The 19582-nt window shown below is 44.2% G+C and overlaps 1 protein-coding gene across 6 annotated transcripts in view; it reads left to right on the top strand.

Annotated features, from left to right (window-relative positions):
- Positions 1 to 19582, top strand: part of NEK10 (NIMA related kinase 10) — a 175034-nt gene that overhangs the window by 22868 nt on the left and 132584 nt on the right. For 5 of the 6 annotated variants that reach the window (XM_037135565.2, XM_053669247.1, XM_053669249.1 and 2 more), the window contains exons 5-6: positions 1310 to 1408; positions 15204 to 15288. In XM_037135565.2, coding sequence (XP_036991460.2) covers positions 1310 to 1408; positions 15204 to 15288 — 184 coding nt within the window. Of the gene's footprint in view, positions 1 to 1309; positions 1409 to 15203; positions 15289 to 18110; positions 18413 to 19582 lie in introns of those variants that run through there. The other variant, XM_053669251.1, reaches the window with a different exon arrangement.

The raw sequence follows: 19582 nt of genomic DNA, 5'->3' as shown, positions 1-19582 counted from the left end.
GAGCCCGTTGCTGTGGACAGGTGCGGGGGCTACAGAAGGTGGCTGCCAACACCACTGAGGTTTTCAGATGAAGGGATTGCGCCTCACCTTTACCATTGAAAGTGTCGGTCCATGTTTATCTCTGCTGTCACCATGTAGCCCTTCTAGAAGCTGCACATTCTCAGGGGCCACTCCCCTTCCAGGAGCTGGTTCGGTCAGTTTTACAATGCGCTAAGGTCATTTGACATGCCATGTCAATAGTGAATGGCATGAAATATCAGCATGAATGTTCTAGAATGATCAGTTATTTATTTGGCTTAGATTTTATCTTCCTATTATTTTATGACAGTGAATTTAATAGTTCCCAAAAGTCACATGATATTACAAATTCATACTTTTAATGTATAATTTTAGTGAGGAACACTAAATTCTTTAACAGTTGTTAAATATTCAGCCTACCAGTGTCTCTGAACTCAGATTCCATTAGACCCTCACCTGCCTAGGCTACGGACCCAGTGTCCACCAATAGCTGTGAAGGCAGAACGGTACAGATGGCAGAACAAGGGTCCAGAGATTGTCTCCGAGGTGGCGTGTCTATGTAATTACAACCTATTTGGCCTTGATCTTATTAAAATCGGTCTGCTTTAACATGTACAAAGATGTTGTATCATATATTCTACAGCAACATGACCCTTTAGTGCATTAGCACTGATCCTTTCCCAGTTTTGAAGTGGGATGTTTTGGGGTATTTTTAACCTCTTTAATGGCTGTAATATCAGAAAAAAGAAGCTGAACCTGGACTGTCTCAAGACTTTGTTAAGCGCACACATACATAATCAGCAACCACAAAAACTCACAGTTGATGCAGTGTAGATGGTATTTAATAAGTCCCTGCTCTCTATAAGGAAATATGTATGATAGCCACCCAGGTTAATAGCTACAGCAGCCAATGAGGTCGTGGTGGGTAGAAAAGTGAAGGGAGGCGGTTCTCTGCCTACTGCACAGCTGTCCTGACGATGTGCCCCGGGTCATTTTTTCTCTCCACATACCCTCTTCCTTCCTCTGACCAATTTTAGCTGTTCAGTGTTTGCAGGGCATAATTTAGTTAATGCACTAAAGTGAAATATATATGCTTGACTGTGATAATTACTATTAGCTTTATAACTGAATTTCTATTTCCTATTTAACAACTGATAATTGCTTTTGGCAATATATTAATACCCCCAAATCCTTCAACATTTGCATGAATACAGGCGATCTTTCTTTGGTAACTTTGAAGCTACCTAAAAAAATTTTGTCATGAAATACTTTTCTGTTTCTTTCATCTCAGCATAAACTACAAGAATGAGAGGAATTTCAGCAAACACCCCCAGCATAAACTATTTCAGGAGATCTTTACAGCCTTGGTGAAAAACAGACTCATATGCAGGTAAGATTGTCTTAGGAGAGATAAGCAGAACTTTACCCAAGAATGACATATTTTATCTATCTCTAGCATGTGGTTTGAAGCAATTTATAAGACTGAATATAACATATTTAAAAGATTAAATAGAGCAAAGGCCATTTAGAAGGAGAGGAATAAATAGGTATTGTAGATGATCGCATTAAAATCACTCTGGTTAGCTACTGAAGTTAGAATTTTATGATAAATCAGGTAAAATGAGAAACACTGAAATTACACTATTTTCCTTATCTTGAGTTTGGATACTCAGGAGGAGGTTATTGTGTGGGTCCCTACGAGAGAGACGTGGGTAACACATGGCAACATCCACAGTCCACTTTTGTCATCTATGCAAGGACTGACACCATGGGCTGCCTTAGTCTGTACCTTGGCAAAAGGGTGGGTGTGTAACATCCACTCACAGCCCGGTGACAACCTTTCATCCCAGGACCAAATCAAATGTCCTTTCCTTTGCTTGCCCTACTCTGTACACAGGTACAGTGTGGGAGTGCAGAGAAGGAAGAGTTAGTAAGTTCTCTAGGTTCCCTCCCACGGGTGTCGGGGGTTTGGGTGAGCCATTGACTGTTGCTGGGCTGCAGTTAGCATGGAAATTTCCCTCCATTCTGGCCTGCTTGAAGTGTGAGCCTGGCTCTGCCGCTGCCATGAGATGTGAACGAGGCTCCCTACAGTCAGTCCGGGTAGGACCTGGTCTTCTACTCTTCCTGGGAGGCCCAGACCCTCTCCACACCAGCACTGGCTGGAAAGATGCCTGTGGAAACTTTGAATCTTCCCCATGACTTTGAGACTTGACTGAGATATCAGAGTTCTGTCGCCGTGAGATGAGAAATAAAATCATCTTATTTTGGAAAACAGGAGTGATATTAATAATGTAAGGCCTTGATTGGAGTGAAGCTCTGACTTAGTCCAGTGGAATATCTCCCCTAATGGGTCCTCTGAGTCAGCTACTGAATACACGCATAAGTGGTGACCTCATGATTAGATCCTTTGGGGGCTTTAGTATTGCATATTTCAGTACTAGACAGTGAAGCAGTCGAGGGTTGAGATGGCATCTGTCATTCCTTTTACTTGTTTAAGCAGAAGATTATTACACTAAGATGACACAAGAAGCCGAGAATCTTTACCAGGGTTATGTAATTGGGTCCATCCTTAGTTCTTGACAATATATGAAAAAATTATTGAAAGATTAATGAGCATGCAAAGGGCCTAAAGTTGTCCTGGATTGTTTTACTTGAGCTTGAACAGAGTAGGACAGTGATTAGTAGCAGAATAATTATGCCTGGAATGTTATTAGAAAATGAAGTTCTTGAATATGATTTGATGACAACTATCATGGATTCTTCAGGTGTTTAATAGGCTATTTGTCAGGCTGGTGCTTTGGAAAAAGAAGCAGATTTCCTGTATTAAAGAAGTAAGGACCTCACTGTGTCCCTACACTGAAGGCACTAGAAGCAGATATTGTTATGGAAAACAATTGGGTAATGGTTGGCATCCAACGGTTGAAAAAGATCTTAACAATTCTGCAGTTAAGAGATCCCTTGTCAGGACCTTTTTAAATTCTTAGTGATTAATGAGGCATCTTATATCGGATGATGTTACTGGCTTGCAATATGAGCAGTGCCTGGAAATCTTCAAACCAGAAAGAGGGGATTACAGATCTTGCTTTCATAGTATGAGAAGGAATTTAGGAATGTTAAACAGTAAGAACAGCCTTTTATATCATCCTTTGGCTGTGGACAGATTGATGTGTTCAGTTCTATTCTGAAAGCAGAGTTGGGTGAAAGAGGACTTTAGTCTAAAGGTCTATTGTTTCTCACACCAAATAACCTTGGTAAGTTGGCCAGACTATCTTTTTTTTCCTTTTCCCTCTAACTTTAGACTTATTGAAGAAATACATCTCAGGATCTTTTTTTGGTGTGGTTTACTATGCGTTTTCTTTGTGAACATCAGAGTAAGTGTTGACGGAAAGACTTGGATTCAATTCAATAAACATATTGTTGAGCATCTGCTATGTGCAAGGAAGAGGATAGAGCAAATGGAGGAGAGAGAAGAGTGGGAGGAAATATGAAGATGAATAGGATGTGTGGTCCCTTTCTTCCTAGGGACTCAGAGTCTACTCTGCACAGCCAAACAGTTATTTGCTACCCAAGTATAAAGGAAAATGTGGTCAAATAAACTATTTATATCGAGGCCACCAAAGGCTGGATGAGATTGAGGGTGTGCACTTTGGTCCACCCCTGGCTGTAGACAAGATCGGCATTTTCAGGATGTTATGCCATTCCATTTCACCCTGAGTATGGCTGAGGGGGAATTTAGGAGTGTCAGCCCTTCCAACTCCTCTCTTGACTTATGCCCAGTTGATGTTGCTCTCGTCATCCCTCTCCTATTCCTTTCTTCCCAACTGCAGTCTTTCCTTAACCCCCAGTTCTAGAGGCCTCTTTTCTGGGTTCTTTCCCTAAGATTGACCTGGGGTACTGCCTGGTTCTCAGGAGTGGGATTGTCAGGCAGCCTCTGAAATGAAACAGGACTTGTTAATCCAGAGTCAGATAAGGTAACGCTGTAAACACCTCATGGCAGATCTCAAAGGGCAAGTGAAGTATCGCCTTTGGATCTAAGTTTACTTCTGGTCGCACATGGTACTGAATCTTGACGTGTGGCAAAGCATGGGAGCAAATTGTGATCTTCCAACTGTTATTTCTGCCGGAACATCATTTGTCTATAGTAGAGTGTGCTCTTTTATCTTATCTGGAAGGCATTACAAAGAAAGTACAAAGAGTGCTTGGTATCCAAGATGAGGTTGTCATGAGGTTCTGTAGAGAAGTAAAAGTTGTCACAAAATTGACGTATTTTCCAGTTAACTGACCACTTATAAAATTGACCTCTACTCAAATATCTCTTCTGTTTATCCATTCCTCTGAGCGACCTCTCCATTGGCTTATTCCTTGCTCAGTGCCAGACAAGGTGAAGATTCTATAATACAGTGCAAAGATAGCATAACCTACTTGTGAAATGAAATTGCAAATCTGGCTAAAGATGTAGAATTGTATGGAGTTACTGAAAGTAACTTTGAATTGAAGAAGAGGGTATTAAGAAGGAAGATGAAAAGCTAGAACTTCAAAAAAGCATATTTTATATAACAAAGGTCAGGAGATGCTATTAGGAAAAACTGATGAATCTTTCTAACATATTTGCAAAAATAAAGCTTTTCATGCTGTGAAAGTCAAAAGTGAGTTCAAGGATATTGGATCATGTTACATGGTTTTGCCAGAACAAGTATGCTGGAAGATGTCAGCAGAATCTATTCCTGCTTCTTTCTGGTTGTTAGAGTTACAGTTGTAACTTAAATTTTGCTAAATGTGGGATAAACTATGTCTTAGTTTTATAATTTATTTTTAAGATAATATTTAAATGGAATCGTACCCTTATTTAATATGAAATTTGGTGTTATTTATTCATTAATTTTTAAAATCCTCACCTGAGGACATGCTTATTGAAATTTGGTATTATTTTAAAATGAGTTTTTTAACTCACCTCTTCCTGATACTTTTATTCTAGAATTGCCAGAATATCCCCTCTTCTACCTGTAATTTTTATAAAGGTGAAGATGTCCTAGGTTCTCTAATCTCAGTTAAAAGAGAACTATTTAGCATTGATCTTTTTTAGCTTATCGTTTGTCCAAAAATGCAGTCACTTTTTTGATAAAAACAAGCTGGTATCCTTATTATTTTATGTCACACATTTTCTGAAATGTCTGCTGCAATTTTGAAATGTTTTGGAAATGAATCAATAGGGAGTATAGATTGGGAAGGTTATATTACACTCTGTACAAGAGCTCAAGAACTGTTTGAACTTGGGGACACCATCTGGCCCAAACTTCACATTCTTGTTAGAAATGCTATGAAAAGTATCCTGGGAACTTCACAGATGCCTCTCACCAAGAGCGCCTATGTAGTTGTTTGCGTACTACTCAGACCCTTGCTGTCTTTGTCTACTGTAGGGCATATGTCTGCTGCAAATGACTCTTCTTTTGAACTTCATCTGATCCTCCGCATTGGCTATCCAGACCCTGTGTCGGGGAGGTGAGGGCGGGGACTAGAAGTTAGCCTGCAGCAGCAGTGTCTTCAGTGTCTTGATTAAGGTTTTAAAATGCGTGAATTGATGGAGACAGGCTCTTTTCTGTGATTTTTATCTCATCAGGTGGTAGAGAGGCCATCGGGGGCCTTTGAAGGCATCCTTCTTGCCTAGGAAAAGAGAAGCCTGGTCACCCTGGTAAAGTCTGTCAGATGGGGAACCTCCCGGAGAGGTCTCTGCCCAGCCCCACAGATTGGATAGAGACAAATGTTCATTAAGGTCCTCAAAAGTCTCGGGACTGGGTCTTTAGGTAATTAAAAACCTTCTAATGGCCAGGGTTAAACTCCAGTTTCTCAGTTGGTTGATGGTGTTCTTGAGATCTTGTTCCTTCTTAGCCTTATATTTTCAGCCTTCCCATTGTATCCTTTGGGCTCACACAGTTCAGAATGAACCTCTCATTGATTTTGGAAAGTTATTCCCTCTCACTTCTGAGCCTTGGCCCATGCTCATCCTCACCTGAAGGATACTGCCCCACATCTTCCACTTGCTGGCCCCTCAACTGGCCCTGCCCCTTCCCTCCTGGGGCCCTGGGCCTGTGTTCCTTCCCACTATACCCTGTGCTTCTGAAGACCGGAGTTTGGGTCTTTGATTCCCCAACTCAAGCCATAGGCAATGGCTTTATTGAAGAGCATGGGGCCCAAGAGTCTTAATAAAGTGTGATGTCATTGCACTGAATTGTTTTGATCACTGTAAAAAAATGGAAATATACAAAAAATTACAAAAAATGAAAAGTTACCTTTTATATTACTCAGAAACAGCTATATTAACTGTTGCTATATTTCCTTCTAATCTTTTTAGTTATATGCTTTTTCTTCTTCATTTATATGAGAGATTATTATAAACATACAAAATTGTATTCTGCTTTTATACAGAGTAGAATTTTTAAAAGAGTTGAATCATTGACTGAATATCCTTTGTAATGTCCTTTTGTTATTTTTTTCTCTGAGTTTCACAACCTTTTTATGTAGAAGGAAATAAAATAAGCTTTAAGAACCTAGGATCTCATGTAATCCTCAAGCAAGAATAATGATTTCCCTTTTTCCTATCACTTAATTGGAACAAATGTCTATCTCTTACATTTTTATTTCCCCTGAAGAATTATTTAGAGTTTATCCCAAACTTAAAATGTACACACACACACACACACATCGGTGTGTATATACCACAAAAAATGATATCCACTGATGTACGTAGACTGGATCCTGAAATAAAAATCCAGTTGAGCCTCCTTTGATAGATAAGGTAGCTGAGAGATCAGGGACAAGCCCAACGTCCTGAAGCAAATCTTTAAAAAAATATATATTTTATTGATTATGCTATTACAGTGGTCTCAAATTCTCCCCTCCCCCCCAACTGGTAGCACCATTCCCTCCAGCACTCCCCCTCACTTTAGTTCTTGTCCATGGGTCATGCATATATGTTCTTTGGCTTCTCCATTTCCTATGCTGTTCTTAATATCACCCTTTCTGTTTTGTACCTACCATTTATGCTTCTTAATCCCTGTAAAAAGGGACTTTTACACTATTCTTCCCCTTTCTCAGCTGATAACCCTCCGAATGATCTCTATATCTATAATTCTGTTCCTGTTCTGGTTGTTTGCTTTGTTTTTTAGATTCAGTTGTTGATAGTTATGAATTTGCTGCCACTTTAACATTTATAGTTTTGATCTTCTTTTTCATAAATAAGTCCCTTTAACATTTCATGTGATAATGGCTCAGTGATGATGAACTCCTTTAGCTTTACCTTGTCTGGGAAGCACTTTATCTGCCCTTCCATTGTAAATGATAGCTTTGCTGGACAGTGCAATCTAGGTTGTAGGTCCTTGCTTTTTATCACTTTGAATACTTCTTGCCAGTTCCTTCTAGCCTTCAAAGTTTCTTTTGAGAAATCAGCCGACAGTCTTATGGGAACTCCTTTGTAGGTAACTATCTGCTTTTCTCTTGCTGCTTTTAAGATTCTCTCTTTATCTTTAACCTTCAGCATTTTAATTATGGTATGTCTTGATGTGGTGCTCTCTGTGTCCAACTTGTTTGGGACTCTCTGTGCTTCCTGGTCTTGTATGTCTATTTCCTTCACCAAACTAGGGAAGTTTTCTTTCCTTATTTTTTTCAAATAAGTTTTCAATTTCTTACTCTTCCTCTTCTCCTTCCAGCACCCCTATGACTTGGATATTGGAACATTTAGAGATCTCTCAGAGGCTCCTTACCCTATCCTCCATTTAAAAAAATTTGTTTTTCCTCTGGCTGTTCTGTTTGAATGCTTTTTCCTTCTCTATGTTCCAAATTGTTGATTTGCTTTTCAGCTTCATCCTCTTCACTGTAAGTTTCCTGTAGATGACTCTTCATTTCATTTAATGTAACCTTTGTTCCTGCCTGGGTCTTTTTTGTGCTGTTGCTATACTCAATGAGTTCTTTGAGCATCCTGATAACCAGTGTTTTGAATTCTGCATCTGATAGGTTGGTTATCTTTTTTGTTTTTCTGGTTCTTTTTCTGGAGTTCTCTTCTGTTCTTTCATTTGGGTCGTATTTCATTGTCTCCTCAGTTTGGCAGCCTTCCTGTGTTCATTTCTGTGTATTAGGCAGAGCTGCTTTGACTCCTTGTCTTAGTAGGGTGTCCTATTGTAGAAAAGGCACCTGTCAATTGTGTGGGGCAGAGCCTTAGGTGATAACCAGGGTGGGACAACCTGCTTCCCAGATTTGCAACTCTGTGTGGGAAGATGGTCGGAAAGGGGGTAGTGCTGCTGCTTGGCTTCTGGAGGTTCACCATGGAAGAAGCTGTCTCTTGGCACTTGCCCTGTTTCCAGACTTCACCTTCTCCCTGTGTGTGGTTGGTTCCCTGCCAGCTGTTACCCTGGGGCTGAATCCCAGAATGGATAGATTCACGTAAGTCCTAAGTTCATGTGGGTCTTTTATAAGGAGTCTTCTGAAAAGCTGGCAGTTTCTTCTGCTGCCCAACCCCTCCTGGTTTTAAAGCTGGGAGTTGTGGGGACTTCTCTTCCTGGTGCTGGAAACTTGGGCTGTGTGGTCTGGGCTGGGTCTGGGGTCCCTTGCTCCTGAGGTATCCTTCCCCATTTTTGCTCACCATACGTGAATGTGGGGCCACCTGTTCTGCTGCCTCTCTGTGCCATATTGCGTCTCCATGTCTCTTGGCTCATCTCCATGTGTCCTCCCCTTTTACCTGTCTGGATGAATGTGGCTTCTTTAAATCCTTGGTTGTCAGACTCCCATACAGCTTGATTTTCTGATTGTTCTGGGTAATATTTGTTATGTGGTGTAGTTGTAATGTTTTCTGTAGTTGTGTGAGAAGGCAAAGTGTGTTTATCTATGCCTCCATCTTGACTGGATGAGTTGTGTTGTTCTACAATTCCAACACCATCAACTGAGCGAAGCAGCTGCTCCCAGCAGTGGCCAGCTGGGAAAAATATCCCCCATGATGCAAATCGTGAATGGCATTCTTTTCTCCTTTGCCTCACTGAGTATGTGGTTTTTTTATTAATCAAAGTATATTTTGATTTTGTTTTTAGTTTTGCACCATAGAAAAATTATTACTTCCACAATCATGTTCTTTTTTTCACTAGTTACTACTATTTCATGTAAAACTCACTTACTTGGATGTGTAACAGTCCTGAAATTAAAATGTTCCCACCTTCCCAGGAATGGACTGCTTGTTCTTGGGCCATACGTAACCACCAGAACCAGTTTTAACCTGGCCAAATCAGTAGATGACCGTTTCCCATCAGTATAGGAGCTTCTGAGAGCCAGGCAATAAGTGACAGACACGTTTTGAAAACACATTCCCACAGCTCCAAATGGTCCCACAAATGGAAGTTCACCCATCCGTAGATGACTCTATCAGCTTTGCTCTGAGAGACTGTGCCTTAGAATTATATCTCTCTCACTGACAGTTCATCTTTGTTTCATAGAGTGATTGGTGGGCTTCTCCTTTTGGGCATCTTAAAGGTAACATGCCTGGCAGGACTTTGGATTTTTCTCCCACCATTGCCTTCCCCTCAGCTTTACTCGGCCCTGCCCCCCACCTATGAACTGAGTCCCAGCTGCCATCCTCTCTTGCTTGGCCTATTGCAGTGGGCTGATTGGGTTCCCTGTTTTGATCCTTGGTTCTCAATACCATATCCAGAAGGATTTTTCAAACTCTCTGTCAGATCATGGCAGTCCTCAGTCTAAAGCCTTCAGTGACTTTCCAGAATAAGAAGTCCAAAGTCCCTATTTGGTTTCTGCACAGCCCTGCGGATTGGGCTTCTGCCCTCTCTCTGACTTCACCTCCCCTCACTCTGTCTTTGCTTCCTCTGCTCCAGTCCTGCAGACTCCCTTGCCATTCTTGGCACAAACCCCTGCACTCCTGCTCAGGGACTATATACTTAACTCTTCTGCTATCCTGACCTAGACCCTCTCCTCAGTTCACTCAGATGCTAATCTGATCAGAGAACCCTTCTCTGACTGTCCTAAAATAGCATCCCTGGTGTCCCTATGCCCTTAACCTTAGCTGTTCTTCACTGGTCACCACCACCCCATATACATTTTCATCTTTGTGTGTATTGGTGGTCTTCTCCCTTTAGAAGAAGCGCCATGAACACAAATGCATGCTTTCGTCCCTGGGTGTGTAACCGTGCCTGGCTCCTAGTAGGTGATGAATAAATGTTTGAAAGCATTCTACCTCTGAAACCTTCATTAGCTATCTAGAAGGAACAGCCAGAAGACAGTCCTTTCTGCTCAACATCTGACTTTAGGGACCAGCGTGATTCCTTGGATGGACTTCTGATAGGGTGCCTGCTCTGGGTGAGTTTAGTGGCAGACACAGAGGAAGAACAAAGATCCATTAAGAATAGTGGAACCAATGAGTAGATTCCTTGAATATTCATTTATAATCAACTTCTACTTTGATGTTATTTTACTTTATCAACTATCCAAAAGATAGGGCTCTGTCATCTGAATTTGTGGTAATACTTATTTTGAAACAGGCTTGAGTTCTTCTACTTTAACATTTGGAGTTAAAAATTGGCAGTTTTGCTGTTGTTTGTAGTAAAGCAAATAATACAACAATATGAAACGGGAAATATAAGTAACACCCTATCATGAAGTTGCTGCTTATTCTGGGAGCGAGATAGAGGGAAGCACATTGCAAACGGGGTCTAGATTGAAACCTCCGGTGTTTTCGTCAGCCCCTGGATTCACTTAGCCCCAGACCACCCGATGCTCTCCTTTATCTCAGTATTCGCAGCTTGATTCAATATTCAACATCGCAGCTTTGTGACTGATGTTTCCCTGGAACGCTCATACCATGTATTGGTTTCTTCCACCATAGGAGAAGGTGAACCCCCAACTACCCTTTCCCTTTTCAGCCTGATCCCAGCTTCCTTCTCTTTACATTGACAGCGGAAGGTGGCATCTGATGCTGAAAGTGACATGGCAGCTGGTCGCAGACAAAGGCCATGGGAGCTGGTCACGCTGCCATGTATTAATAGTCCTGTGAAAGCTGTGGCAAAAGTTCAGTCACAAGAGGGGATAAATATTTGCCTGCTGTGAATCCGATGCTGCGTGGATGCTATATTGGGACATGAGTCTCCCGGGAAACACTATCTTTGCAGACAGACAGGTTTTTCAGAGCTGCCTCAAAGGACCCCCGGCCCCTGGGCTGAGCCCTCCCGCTCCCATAACAAGAGTCACTTTCTCTTCTGTCATCCCCTCGAGTCAGGCCAGCTTGGGGAGGATGGCAGGAGCCCTGGCCTGGGAGTCAGGCACCAGCTTGCATCTCCACGCAGCCTTGGGCCAGTCACTCTGCGCCTCGGGGCCACAGTTGCTGCTGCAGTGAAAGGAGGCCAACCCGCAGGCTGTCACCACTATTCTCTGCAGTTCTCGGTGGCGCTGAGAACTGTGTGTTTCCTCGTCCCCCAACTTCAGGCAAACAGAGATCTATATCGTCTTACAGGACACGCCATTCCCCTTGAACACCAGAGCTGCATGCGAGGTGCCACATTCTTGTGGGGAGTCCAGGGCTGGGAGCCAAGGAAGGGACAACTGCCCCCTCAGAGGTCAGTGCTCAGAGAGGAGAAGCCAGACGACTCGGACACCAGGAATTCTATTTACATTTACAGCAGTGGGGGCCAGAATCATGTAGAAATATTAATAACTTGGACTTTGGTCCCAAAACTGCAAAGCAAAAAGAATGCCACTTGCTTGGAATAGAACTTTCAACTCTCTGACTTTTCTGAAACTTTTCATTTATTTACACTCCTTTAATAGTTAAAAAGAAATTAAAACCCATTGTGGAATCATTTTTTTCTCTCTCTTTTTTAAGAGGGGGCAGGAAACAAAAAGCATTTCATATTTATTCTGATATGAAAAAATATTGGCGAGGCCATGAACTTTTCTCATAAAGATTGCATACAGTTAGGGATAATACCAAATGTACAAATATTTGTACCAAGAATCATCTCTCAGTATGTCTCATGGTTTTTTCCTTAAGGCAGGGGTGTCAAACTCATTTTCAGCGGGGGCCACATCAGCCTCACCGTTGCCTTAAAAGGGCCAAATGTAATTTTAGGATTGTATAAATGTAACTGCTCCTTAACAGTTAAGTGAGAGCTTGGCGTTGCCACCAGGTAGAGACAAGGTGTTGAGCTGGGTAACACAAGGTAGAGGGCCTTGTGTTTGCCACCTGTGCCTTAAGTAATGGGAGGCCATCAGCATTGCACCTCATGAGGTGGCCAGCAGCTGTTGCACCTTAACCCTTCTTCCCGTCAGGTCTGTGGGATGTATCTTGGCAGGGCAGTCGAGGCTGCATGCGATCTTTCTTCTTTTTTTAATTTTATTTTAATTGTTCGAGTACAGTTTTCTGCCTTTTACTCCCATCCCAGCCCACCTCCCCAGTGCTCCCCATCCCCTCTCGTTTCCACCCCCGCCCCTGTTTTTGTCCATGTGTCCTTTATACTTGTTCCTGTAAACCCTTCCCCTTTCCCCCTGAAATTCCCTCCCCTCTCCCCTCTGGTCACTGTCAGCCTGTTCTCTATTTCAGTGTCTCTGGTTCTATTTTGCTCACTTGTTTGTTATGTTGATGAGGTTCCACTTATAGGTGAGATCATATGGCATTTGTTTTTCACCACCTGGTTTATTTCCCTCAGCATAATGCTTTCCAGTTCCATCCATGCTGTTGTAAAGGGTAGTAGCTCCTTTCTTTCTGCTGCATAGAATTCCATTGTCTAAATGTACCAGTTTTTTGATCCATTCATTGACTGATGGGCTAGGTTGCTTCCAACACTCATTGGGGTGCATGCATGCGATCTTTAGCTCACCCAAGCACTGCAAGGGAAACCAGTCATGTGCCATTTCCCTACTGATAAAGACTAAAGCTATTTTCTCTGCAATAGGAGCCTCAGAATAACCACATCTTTACAAGTTTTCCCATAGGTGATTGTTTTAGATTCAGAGATTTCAATCTGCATTATTTTTCCCAACGTGGGGGAGTCAGGATGAACTGTATGTAGTACAGCTTCCCAGTGCGAGCTTGGATAGTTCTGCCGGGCTAGTAGCCCTGGGAGAGGTTGAATCCTGCCCTTTTCTTAAGAAGAAAGCGGGGTTGCGTCCATAGGAAAGGTGTTACTGCCACCTGCTTGTGCTGGAGAAGGGTTGTAGTGTTGACCGCAGCTGGGGTGGGCAGCTCCAGCCAGGAGCCTTGGTGATGGCAGGAAGAATAATTCTCAACCAGCAACGCTCTTGGGACAGCTTGTCCACCCTCTCCCCACTGGGCCAGGCCTCTGTGTGGGGCTCTGATCTATACAGAACAGTCATGCACCCTTGGTGATATGAGGCTGTGGGAAAAACATGTTTACCAACTTCCTTCCCATGAGCTAACTAAGGCTTGGTAGATGGCAGGAATGGTGAGTGGCTTGTGGTGGAGTGTCAGTGAGACAGGGTGGGGGAGGACACCTCCTTTTAGTGACAGTAATCCCAGATGTCTATCCTGCCTTTGAGGAGGTCGGGACTTCTGCACTCAGGTTTGGGATGTGCAGGTTTGTGGGCAGAGCTGAATTTCTCAGGACTGTAGAGAAGACGAAGGTAAATTCTACCATTAAGGATCAAGATGGGACAAGCCAGGCAAGAGTTGGCTTGGGATCCAGCTCTAGTAAATGCTTCAGTTGACAGAGGGGCAGGTCCTTTAAAGTGACCTCGCCTGATGCACAACCAGCTCAGCTGTGGAGGTGCGAGAAAGGGGGGGAGAAATTCTGTGGATTCTAATCTGGAACAACGTCCTCTATCTTCCTTAGTTTTTCCTGTCTAAGTATGGAATAGCAGATACTTTTGATTTTAGGTTTCTGTTAACATTTGTACCAAGTGCCGTGTTAGACCAGCTCGGAGAGCAGTGTGAGAAAAGGGTCACCTGGCAGGGACCACCTTGCAGGGCTGACTCAGGCAGGGCGCACAGTGGCAAGCTGCTGTCCCCGCAAGTGCTCAGCCTCCTAGCTTCTCACCTCCGATGCAGCCTGTGCCGTGTTGGTGGCGTCTGCACCACGACACACATTGGGTTAGAACAGCTGCTCTCAACTGGTCTCGTGTCACCTCAGGGAGCATCTTTCCAATTCTCTGGGAGGCTCCAGTGCTAAAACACCACAGAGGGCTGCCATGGGAAGCACCGAAGGCTCAGTCACCCCAGCTGCCCACTGAAGTGCCCTGGGGGCTTCAGGGAACACCCTGGGGTGTCAGGGCATATTTCAAATTTTCAAGGACAACAGGGATACATGGTAGCCGTCAGCTGCAGTGCAAACTACACGAAGTAGTTTAGTTTACGACTTCCGCACTAAGCTTGTGCTACTTCCTGGGCGCCTGGATGGCGTGTCTCACTGACGCTGGGTTTTCCACGGTTGCTGTGGTGAAAGGCAGGTGGAAGTGGACACAGAGACGCTGCTGCCCAACCCGATTCCAAGGCTGGAGCGGTTGCTCAGTGTCTGCGTGCACACCCCCCATTGATAAGTGAATGTGGTTATTTAAGAATAAAATGCAAACATTTTTCTTTTAGCATATGTGTATTATTTTTCAAATGGATACTAAGTTATTAGGGCACCCATTCTTATTAAGTGGAACCTAATTACAGGGTCCTCTAGCTATTTGTTTTGGTCCGGGGCTGCCTGGAGTCGGTAAGGGCCTGGCAAGCCACGTGACACTGTGGGCCTGCACTTCAGGGTGATGATGGTTTTCATGTGTTTTGCATTAAAATGGGTCAAGCGTTTAAGTCCCGAGTAACAGTTCCCACTAAAGATTAAGTTTTATTTCATTTTTGAAAAAGATTCAATATATTTATTTTTAGAGAAAAGGAAAGGGAGGGAGAAAGAGAGAGAGAGACATCAGTGTGTGGTTGTCTCTCGCTTGCCCTCTACTGGGGACCTGGCCCACAATCCAGGCACGTGTCCTGACTGGGAATTGAACCCGTGACCCTTTGGTTTGCAGGCTGGCAATCAATCCACTGAGCCACCCCAGCCAGGGCATGCAGATGAAGTTTTTAGTAAACTAATGTTATTCCTTTGTATGTTCCTTATTCTCCTCCACAGTCTTGTTTATTCATGAACTGGCACGTTGGTCTTTCGACATGAACAAACATGTTCTCTCCTGTTTTCTCCTTCCAGAGAGTGGGTGAATCGAGCCCCGTCTATTCATTTCCTGAGAGTGTTAATCTGTCTGAGACTGCTAATGAGGGATCCATGTTACCAGGTTGGTTGAAAAAAAAAATACAGATATTTTTTACTTGTGATGAAGATGAAAAAAAAAATCTGGTGGGTTTTTCTTTGGAGCACATGTGTTAACTATTTTTTCTCTTACACAACTCAATGGCTCCCAAATTTGGGAAGGATCTCATCTGCTATTTAAAAAGAGAAGTGATTTATTGGGACAAAAAATCTGTCCATTTCTACTATATTACCTGTGAGATTGGAGTGGATTACACACTGGCCTATGTTTTTATTATTACTGGGCATTTCAAACCACAGGCAGTTCAGAGAGCTGTGTCCCTAGCCACACCTTCAACCATGTTCAAGGCTAAGCAGCTCACTAGGTCAAAGTCAGCAGTGACAAGTGGAGGTTTCTTAGGAAGCCACAGAGGGGGCCTGTAGGAAAGGCAGGGCCTGCAGCGTTAGCAGCTGTTTCAGAGCCCACGTGCTTCCCCAAGTCTAACCCCAGCCCCTGAGTGAGAGGTGAGCAAGGGGCCTCCCACTGGTCTCACTGGTTATTAGAATGTTTAGTGCTTCTCAAACTTGACTGTGTAGAGGAATCACCTGGGGACCTTGGAAATGCTGGTTCTGCTTCAGTCAGTGTACATGGGAGCCCGATTCTGCACGTCGAACAAGCTTCCAGGGGATGTCGTTACCACTGGTCCATGGCCCACAAAGAGGCAGCAAGAACTTAGTGCTTTAGCAGTAAGGCTCTGAAGAAAAGCTGACCTAACCCTTCACCCGGACTTCAGAAGTTACACCTCTAATCCCGGCTGCTGGATAGCTGCTTCCATCAAGGGCAGCCCTTCAACTCTCTGCACATCAGAAGCACATGTCGGATGTAAAGATGGCAGTTCCTGATTCAGCATGTTCAGGGAGGGCCCGATAATCTGCACTGCTAACCAGTTCTCCAGTGATGCCGCCGCTGCCAGTCGGGGGACCACCAGAGTTTGAGAACCACTTCCCCAGGGCCTCAAGATCACTCATTAGTCACTGTTGTTTCTGCTTGCTGTTTTTGAATATCCAAGGAGCATTCTAATTACTCGTACATGCTTTGGTAATCTTCATAGATTTTTTTTTTTCCCTAAGAAGTGTCTCCTTTTATGTTTGGTCCAGATAAGCTACTGGGAAGCTCAGGCCACTCTGAAGATCTTATATTTTGGATTTGATTTTATTGATGGATTATCATTTCAGTCGAATATGTTTCTGTACATCTGTTCCAAACTTGGTTTGAAAACCAAAACAGTGTTTCGGCATTAGCCAGCCACAGAGCCTGCTCCGACTTGAGTCTTCTCAGAGTCATGGTGGCTTCACATTTGTCCTTTACAAGAATCACCTGCTTCTTCCCTCTTTATTCTAGGCTGGCTCTGTGCTATTATGGGTTAGCTAACCCCAGTCATTTGAATATGGGATTTGGCACACTCTGATGGCTTTATGTCCTGGTTGCTCAGAGTTTGCTGGGAGTTGTCCATTTCTCTCGTGACCAAAAACATACAAAACTGTGTGTTCCATGCATTTCCGAGCTGCCATTAGCAATTTTGTGGGGGCCATATATAATAAGGCTGAACCATATGTTCTACTTTGCCTGGGTCGGTTCCAGTTGTGCTCATGGTTCCCACTTAATTATTAATAGCACCTTCTTGTATTCTCCAGCATGTCTTAGTTTGGATGAGAACATTGTATATATATTCATGAAGGAGGGCGGAGAGCTAGTTTATTTCACTTACGGAAATTAGCAAAATATTTGCCTTAGAGATGTTCTGTTTGTTCAGAAAATCGATGACAGTTGTGTCATGCTCTGCTAATCTCCTTTCTTAATCTAGTCCTTGATGGATTGAAACAGGGTTGACTGGAGTGCTCTCCAAAGGAAAGAATGCAGTCAGCCCTTTGTTTATGGGAGTACGTGACCAAAACACACACTAAACCGTATCTGTGGCTGATTTCCAGTCGTTCCCTAGAAGGGGATGATCTCTGAATCTCTCCCGCTGCCACTCTTCACAAAGAAGAGCGTGTGCTCAGGCAGTTATTTAAGATCTGAAGTTGCCAAGAATTCTTGGCCAAAGTCACCAGGCTGGGCTGGGATTTACGACAGTTTGTGCCCGAGAATGTCAGCAAGCCTTCGCGGCAGCTCAGCATTCCTTTCCTCGCTTGTGGAATCAGCCTCGCAGGGCCCGCAGCGGCTGTTCCAAGCCCTCTCCACTTCTCACACCCAACCCGCCCCCAGCACCTGCCATTCTCATCAAAGTCCATCATCTGTTTGACAGGGGACTCTGAAGACGTCCCAGTGGGAGCTCTCTTGTTTCCTCCTCTTAGTTGCGGGGAATTCTTGGGTTATCCTGCAACTTCACTTCTCTTCTTGTTTTGAAAGAAATATCCCCTGGTTGTTCCAAGGCCGTGTCTTCTGTTCTATTCGTGGTGTTGTCAGAGGCCCCCTTCTTGTTTTTTTTTTTTTTTTATCACAAAGGTACCCTTTCCTTGACCTGGATGTCTTTTTGCATCTTCTATCATGACTACACTTCTTCATGACTACATTTTTGAAAGGTCAGGAGATGTCTCCTGAACCCACTTCCTTTCTCTCTGGACTGATGTATCGCGTAACTTGCACGTTGCATTCTGTGTCCAAGGTTCTGTCTGGAGGCCGTTTAAAGAGACCCTCGTGTGTGATGCCTCAGTCACCGTTCCTCCCGCCAGAGGCTGCAGGCTGGTGGCTCGTAGATTGAATCTTGTCTGTCAGTGTGCAGAGGCTTCCACGTGTGCTTACTAGAGACTCCAGCAAGAAAACACTGGATGAAGAGAAGCCATCATTGCTTAGAGTTTTCTGTCATTAGAGGAAGACACATATTCTGAGATTTCAGATGTAGTTGGAGTCCCAAGCAGCATGAAGATAAATGCCCACCTGGACTCCTAGCGACATAGCATGTTATTTATCAAGGATAAAGAGAATATCCTAAAAGCCCCTCACTACAATGACATTAGAAACCAGTAAGAAGACAGTCTGGCTGAATGCCTTCCCTCGGTGCTCGCACCCCTCGGCCTTGGTAGCGGTACACGCCTCTCGCGTTTTCTGTCAGCCTGCAGTAACCTCTCGCTATTTACTTGCTCCTTTTTAAAATCCTGCCTTTCCAAAGGTTAGCTTTTTCAAAGTCATTTTCTTTATCCTCATCTTCCCCATCTCCCCATCTCCCTGGCTCTGGGCTTCAACTCTCATTTGTTGCTGTTGCTGTTTTTCACTCACCAACACCTACCCACCCCAAGTTTCCAGGGCTATTTGGCAGCCATCTCGATGACACAGTAGCAAAATGGACCCAAGTATGGTCTGGGAACTGCTTACAGGTCTCCGAGTTCTACTCAGGGGGGCCACGGGACCAGAACTTCCTTCCCAGCAATGCTGGCATGGCGTTTGCCCCGACGCATGCTCGCACAGTCTAACCCGGGCCCTGTGGGGCGGTCCAGTGCCGGCAGGGGGCGCGATCCTTCGGGGCTCTGCTGGCGGGTGCAGCGTGTGCGGCGAACTCCGGTGTGTTCAGAACTTCTCACTTGCAATTGCTGATATGGGAAACAGAAATAGACATGGCCCACACAGACGAAAGCTCTTTGGGGTTCTGAATAATGTGGAAGAGTGCAAAGGGGCACAACGGCCGTGGCAGGCTGTACTCGGTGACTGTCCGGGGACCTCCGCGGCTCTTCCGCAGGCCCCCTGGCAGGGTGGTTGCCTTTGCTCCTGGGAAGGTACACAGAGGGCGGCGCAGGGAGGGGCCGTAACGACGTCATGGAGGAGCAACAGTGTGGCAGCGCTGATGAGTGCTGCACAGAGAGTGATCACGTTAATGGTTCAGTATCGGGCTCACTGCGCTGTGTGAAACACTGATTTAGCTGCTCGGGAGGTTTGGGATGAGCACGTCTGAAGGCAATGACGTTTTCAGCTGTGGTGAAAATAGTGGTGTATTGTTCTAACAACACCCATATTGGCATGCAGTATGCTCCATTTTTTTAGACATACATTTTATCCACATTATATTACTGTATCATTTTTTTTTAAGGAAAAACTCAGGGACTCGGCAGAACAAAGACACTTGTTCACATGTTGCACACTGAACTGGCGGACTGATTGACTACAGGGCATTCCCCAGGTCATCAGGCTCAGAAGGGCAGAACCCAGTCTGTGGCCTTGTGCCTGTGACCAGGGAGAGAAAGTCTGAGGCCCGAAAGGGCACGCCGGCGGCCTTGCTGCAATCTAAGCGTGCAGCATGTTTGCCTTTCAGATCAGTAACCAGCCTGTCAAGCCCGGGTATGTGCGT

This window comes from Artibeus jamaicensis, unplaced genomic scaffold (assembly GCF_021234435.1).
Source record: "Artibeus jamaicensis isolate MK-2021 breed Jamaican fruit bat unplaced genomic scaffold, CSHL_Jam_final contig_519, whole genome shotgun sequence".
In the NCBI taxonomy this organism is placed as follows: Eukaryota; Metazoa; Chordata; class Mammalia; order Chiroptera; family Phyllostomidae; genus Artibeus; species Artibeus jamaicensis.
The sequence above is the reverse complement of the archived record's forward strand: the minus strand, read 5'-3'. Positions and strand labels throughout refer to the sequence as shown.